We start from the raw sequence: 5,348 nt of genomic DNA on the forward strand, positions 1-5,348 counted from the left end.
CCACCGATCACTTCGTACCTGCCGACAAATTCAACGGCTTTTATGACACTGTTCAATCCTGCGAATAGCGAGCCAACAGTTCCGCGACTATTAAGTTGGTCTTTATCCAGCGGGTATTTGCAACTTGAATGTTACTTTAAGAGACGCGATATTTCCATTCTCACCAGTATGCTCCATTTGTCACGCCACTTCGGAAAATCTCCGGCGGACAGGCGTCGCCCTTGCGCATTTGTGGATGATTGTCCGCGTAAACATGGGCGAGATACTTGAATAAATTATCGTCTGGGCTCTTGCTCTCTATGCAGCACGCTTTTGGGATGCTGAAATGACACACGTCTCGTCAGACGACACGGACAAGATCTCCAATAACAATCCCAAACAACACGTATGTCTAAAAGACATCTTCAAGATGTGCTCTTCGCGCCTGGAAACGTTCTAACTTTGTAGCAAATACGTTCAAAAAATATGTGCAGGTTGATAAATTGTACGTTATACGTTGTACAATCGTACGTTGTCGACGAATTTTTCAAAGCGTTTTTGACTTGCTCATGTAAAACCGAGGGAGAAAGCGCTGACCAACATCTTGTACACCAATGCCCACCAATGCCCAGCGGGCATTACTTTGTTTTATCTTTATGCCCCAGCAAGGCCTAATGCCCAGTAATGCCGCAAATCTGTACACCACAATGCCCTCGGCGGTTTCCCCCTCGACCGAGTGTTTCCAGACGCAAAGAGCACATTGTAGATTAGGCGCGCACGATATACCCAGAATCGTATGGATAGCTGGCGACCACGGCACCACCGTGAAAATTGCCGGAGAGCACGAAGGGCTCGTTGGAGATCCAGGTCATCATAGCCACCGTCTCGTTCTGGCGGCTGTTCAGGATGGAGATGCCCTTCTTGAGCTGGCTGAGCCGTCTGTCGAACTGATCGGGGAAGTCCCGGTTCAGGTCGACGTGATTGGCGTTCTCTCTGCCCGAGAAGTCGTCCTTGGACTCGCACTTGCCCTCCTGAAACGCAAGATTGTCATCCGGGATTATCCGCGACACGTCCGCGCGCGAGGAGGCAAACGGCACGCGCGTCCTACCACCGAGTTCTCGAAGCCGTCCGGATTCATGGAGGGCATCAGGTAGATGTCCGTCTGGTTGACCAGCCGGGTGACGCGGTCGTCCTTGCCGTAGCGGTCCAGCAGGTACTGGCCGAGGATTACGAGCAGCTGCCTGCCCACGGCCTCGTCGCCGTGCATGTTGGCGACGAGCTTGACCATGGGCTCGACGGGCGCGCGCCGCTCCACGTTCTCCGAGATCTCCAGGACGAGGAGGTCGCGGCCCTCGACCGACTTGCCGATGGAGAAGACGCGCGCCAGGCGCGGGTGCCGGCGCGCCAGGTCGCCGAGCAGCCGTCGCAGCTCCTCGTAGTGCGTGTAGGACGTGCCGACGTAGTCGCCGTCCCGCGGCTCCTCGGCGACGTTGAGCGCGTAGCCGCGCGCCAGGGCGGCCGTCGCGCAGACGAGCGCGAGCACCAGGACGCCTCGTCCGTCCATTGCGGTTCTCGTACGCGCGGGCGCGCGCTCTCGGGGACGACGATTCTCGCTACCCACCTGGCTGCGCGCTCCCTGGCTGTATCTACCGCGGGGAAGACTGTCAGAGGCTCATATCACGGATATACCCCTTGATCCGTCCGCATATATACACAGTGCTGACGTCCGCACGTCCGGGCGTGTGGGCGACGTGTCGGCGTGGAGGGGGGGCAGGGGGGGGGGTCGTGCGAAAGTCACCTGACCATTCGCCGAACGAGCGTCCTTCTACGTTCCCTCCCGTTGGTTCATGCGCGATAAGCCGCCGATTAATTACGGCGATAAATCGCGCGGCACCGGAGCTATCGCGCCGCGGCGACGTTTATCGCTTCTCACCGGGGCGAAGATTATCGTTAAGCGCGCCCGGCCGTTCCGCACGTTCGCCGGGCAGCTCGTTACGAGTCCGCGAGAAGGAGGCGGCGGATCGCGCGTCGTGACTCACGCGGAGCCGCGGCACGGATCAGATTAGGAGCAGCGCTAGGTTATAGATCACGCCGTGCCGTTCGGGGACGCTAATCGACAATGGCTAATAAACAGTGAGTAACGACGGCATTGTCTCGTATTTTAGTGCCGACCGATTGCACTCGCGGTTTCATGTTCCCCCGTGTTGCGCAGGTTTGGCCTGATCTTGGCGAAGAAGCAGCAGAAGCAGCAGCAGCAGCAGCAGCAGAGCACGGCGCCGAGGCTCGGCAACGTTTTCGGGGACGACGATGCCTCCGACGAGGACGACGGCACCGACTGGGTGCGGAAGGCCCTCAAGGCGGAGGGCGAGAAGAACCGGGTGAAGAGGCAGACGAGGCTCGACATGCAGAAGGCCCTGGACGAGGACCCGACCATCTACCAGTACGACGAGGTGTACGACGACCTGGAGCGCGGCAAGGGCCAGTCGGACGGCGCGAGCAAGCAGAAGGAGAAGTCCAAGTACATACAGAGGCTCCTGAAGACGGCCGAGCGGAGGAAGAAGGAGCAGGAGCACAGGATAGAGAGAATGGTGCAGAAGGAGCGCGAGGCCGAGGGCGAGATGTACGCGGACAAGGAGAGCTTCGTCACGTCGGCGTACCGGGCGAAGCTGGAGGAGTTCAAGAAGATGGAGGAGGAGGAGGCCAAGATGAACAGATTGGAGGCTATCGGCGACGTTACCAAGCAGCAGGATATGTCGGGCTTCTACCGTCATCTGTACGAGCAGACCGTTGACTACAAGGGCAAGGGCGACGCCGACGAAGGCGGGACCGGCAAGGCGGAGGAGGCGAGTGCCGAGCAGAGGAAACGGAAAACCTCGACGAGCAGCGCGAATGAGGAGAGCGCGAATAGGAGGGCAGACGAGACGGCGGAGGGGCAGAGGGCGATCACGAGGTCGAAGAAGTCGAGGCAGTACAGGCAGCGAGCCGTAGAAGCGTACGAGTCCGATTCTGAAACGGAGACGGGCAAGGAGGAGCCGAAGAAAGACCAGACCGTCGTTTCGCCGGTGGACGGGGAGGCCGGCGGGGCAGAGGCGCGGGAGCTGGAGGAAAAGAAGCAAAAGTTAGGCGAAACTCGCGTCGAGGATGCCGCGGATAACCAGGACAAAGATACAGGCGTGAGAGACGCCGAGGTACCTCGGGACGATACCACTCCGGAGGATGAAAAGGCTGAGTGTAAGGAAGAGCCCGTTGAGAAGAAAGATAGATCCTCCATCTGGGAAAAGAGGACGGTAGGACCGGTGTTCGAAGCAGCGCTGGAAAGATATTACGCGAGGAAGGCGAAAAGACTGGTCGCGGCGAATTAGATGTAGTTAATTTATAGTTACGCTAATTTTTATATAACGCCAACATCGCTCGCACTGTCCGCCTCACCCTCGTCTACCGGTCAAATGACTGCGAATACCGACCTTATTTTACCAGTAAAATTGTACAAACAAAAACAAATGGCGTCACCTCCGACTGTAAAAATGTGTATAATGAAAATCAACGAGGATAAGTCGTGGATACTTATTTTGTGACATTAAAAAACTATATTTAAAAAAATATGCGTACACAATCCAAATGCTCAAACGACTTTCTTATAATTTAGGTAGCTCGGTTGCACAACTGAGCTAAGGGGGAAAATATGTACGCTCAGATGCACGAGATAAACAACTTCCTTAAATGTAGTTTAGCCTTTGCGTATTCGTTACCTCGCGTGCACGTTGCGTCGAAATACTTTTACGGAGGTCGGCGGCTCGCCCGCACGTTCGTACAATTGCACGCAGTTCCACCCAGCGAGCGTAAGCCGTGTGAGAAGTGAATTATTCCCGCTACAATGACGCGAGATCTCTCTCGCACACCTCGTTCTTGCGGAGAGCAGTCTCGATGTATACGTTGGTATACGCTTATCGAAGATGCGTCGTTTAAATGCACGTAGTCGCGTCACGTGGGCCACACATTTTTAGCTAGACGTTATACTCTGCGGTGGCATATGTCCAGTGTCTCCTAGACAAAAGATGGCGACTCTACCGCTTGGATGAATACAGAGCCAGGTGATGCTTCCGTGTTTCAAGCATATCCGCAGCCATGCTTCCGGCGGGAATTGTAACGCCCTTGAAAGAGAATTCGTAAGACGAGAACAGAGAGCACTATCCGAGTTCCCGAGCGATACGGGAGGCGAGAGGTCTTACCGACAAACGAAATATCTGATGACGTTCGCGTGGCATACGAGAACGGTGTAAGAATCTTCAGTCTGGCTAGAATCGGCGCGGTGAAAGTACTTTCTAAACGCCGCTTCTATCCTGGGTCCATCTTGGAAGAACTAGAATGCAGGTAGATCGAATTGTTATGCGTCGCGAGAATTGGAGCCTCGAGATCTTCTCGGTACGGTCGATTATGGGCCGCGGTCGAGCTGTCGCTTCAAGTGCTTTCAAGTATTCCTCTCCGTTCTTTCAGTAGAGATCGAAGGAGAAGAGAAACGCTTCGAAGCGTTTGTAGCGGCAGCGTGACCGCAACTTATATCGGTCATATTCTGCTTACATGTTTCTCCGACTTCCAGTGTCCGATAGGCGGCTCCGGGGGTATAGGTGCACCTTCGACCAACAGACTATCATTCTCAACTGGCACATTTGCAAGACTCTTTTCTATAATTAGCGAAGTTTCCAGAGCGCGCGTCATGGTGGATCTCACTATCACCGAGTAAGGCAAGTTCAATTCCGCCAGCCTCTTTCCCGTCGCCTCGGCCTGCTTTCTGCCTTTATGGTAACACAAAGTGAGCACGGTTTTACAAATAATGCGTTTGTGCACGTCGGGTTCGCATCGAGTAAACACGAAAAATCAGGGATGAAAAGGAAGCTGAACAAGAAACGTCCAGCTGCACACAATAATTTGCGTCATAAGCCGCAAGGCCCTCTTAGAAAAATAACAGCAAGCACGGTAAGTACATTTACGCTGCCAGAAATATCGTCGGTTTTCAGTATAGCGTAAGGTGTGTGTTAATCTTCGACATATGCGGTGGCGGAACAAAACATGCTGTCACGAATTGTTACATACTTGTCGCAAGATAACTTATTAGCCATCTTCCAATGCGAATCGCCAATGGAAGATTGCGAGTAGATAGAAAGCGGTATTATCCTAGTAGCAACACCTAGGGAACGCTATAGTGGTGGAATTCGCATAACATTCCCTTCGGAAATTGTGTGTGGTTTGCCGGTAATGGTGACAAATTATTGTGCACCTCCAGGCGCTTTAACCCGAGACCTAAATGCAAATACAAAAACTCCATCAGTACGAAGTAAATGCGAGTCATTAAACAAGCAGCGCTAGAAATT

At 54.0% G+C, this 5,348-nt stretch overlaps 3 protein-coding genes across 3 annotated transcripts in view; 1 reads left to right on the forward strand and 2 right to left on the reverse strand.

The window, feature by feature from the left end:
• The window catches only part of LOC105564077 (carboxypeptidase D-like), a 13,053-nt gene extending 11,330 nt beyond the window's left edge, over window positions 1–1,723 (reverse strand). Inside the window, exons 1-4 of the mRNA XM_012016177.1 lie at window positions 1,088–1,723; window positions 766–1,010; window positions 165–320; window positions 5–18 (exon numbers count right to left, since the gene is read on the reverse strand). Of these exons, the coding sequence (XP_011871567.1) occupies window positions 5–18; window positions 165–320; window positions 766–1,010; window positions 1,088–1,543 (871 nt within the window). The 5' untranslated portion in view covers window positions 1,544–1,723. The remainder of the gene's footprint in view (window positions 1–4; window positions 19–164; window positions 321–765; window positions 1,011–1,087) is intronic.
• A 93-nt stretch (window positions 1,724–1,816) lies between these two features.
• On the forward strand, window positions 1,817–3,579 carry LOC105563959 (nuclear speckle splicing regulatory protein 1). The gene is made up of 2 exons (XM_012015989.1): window positions 1,817–2,112; window positions 2,192–3,579. The coding sequence occupies exons 1-2, from the start codon at window positions 2,099–2,101 to the stop codon at window positions 3,339–3,341; spliced, it is 1,164 nt and encodes a 387-aa protein (XP_011871379.1). The 5' UTR covers window positions 1,817–2,098; the 3' UTR covers window positions 3,342–3,579.
• LOC105563958 (serine/threonine-protein phosphatase Pgam5, mitochondrial) overlaps window positions 3,551–5,348 on the reverse strand; it is a 4,840-nt gene continuing 3,042 nt past the window's right edge. Inside the window, exons 3-5 of the mRNA XM_012015988.1 lie at window positions 4,558–4,772; window positions 4,209–4,339; window positions 3,551–4,130 (exon numbers count right to left, since the gene is read on the reverse strand). Of these exons, the coding sequence (XP_011871378.1) occupies window positions 3,980–4,130; window positions 4,209–4,339; window positions 4,558–4,772 (497 nt within the window). The 3' untranslated portion in view covers window positions 3,551–3,979. The remainder of the gene's footprint in view (window positions 4,131–4,208; window positions 4,340–4,557; window positions 4,773–5,348) is intronic.

The sequence above is a fragment of the Vollenhovia emeryi genome, unplaced genomic scaffold, assembly GCF_000949405.1.
Source record: "Vollenhovia emeryi isolate VEMERY1.0 unplaced genomic scaffold, V.emery_V1.0 DF939169.1, whole genome shotgun sequence".
In the NCBI taxonomy this organism is placed as follows: Eukaryota; Metazoa; Arthropoda; class Insecta; order Hymenoptera; family Formicidae; genus Vollenhovia; species Vollenhovia emeryi.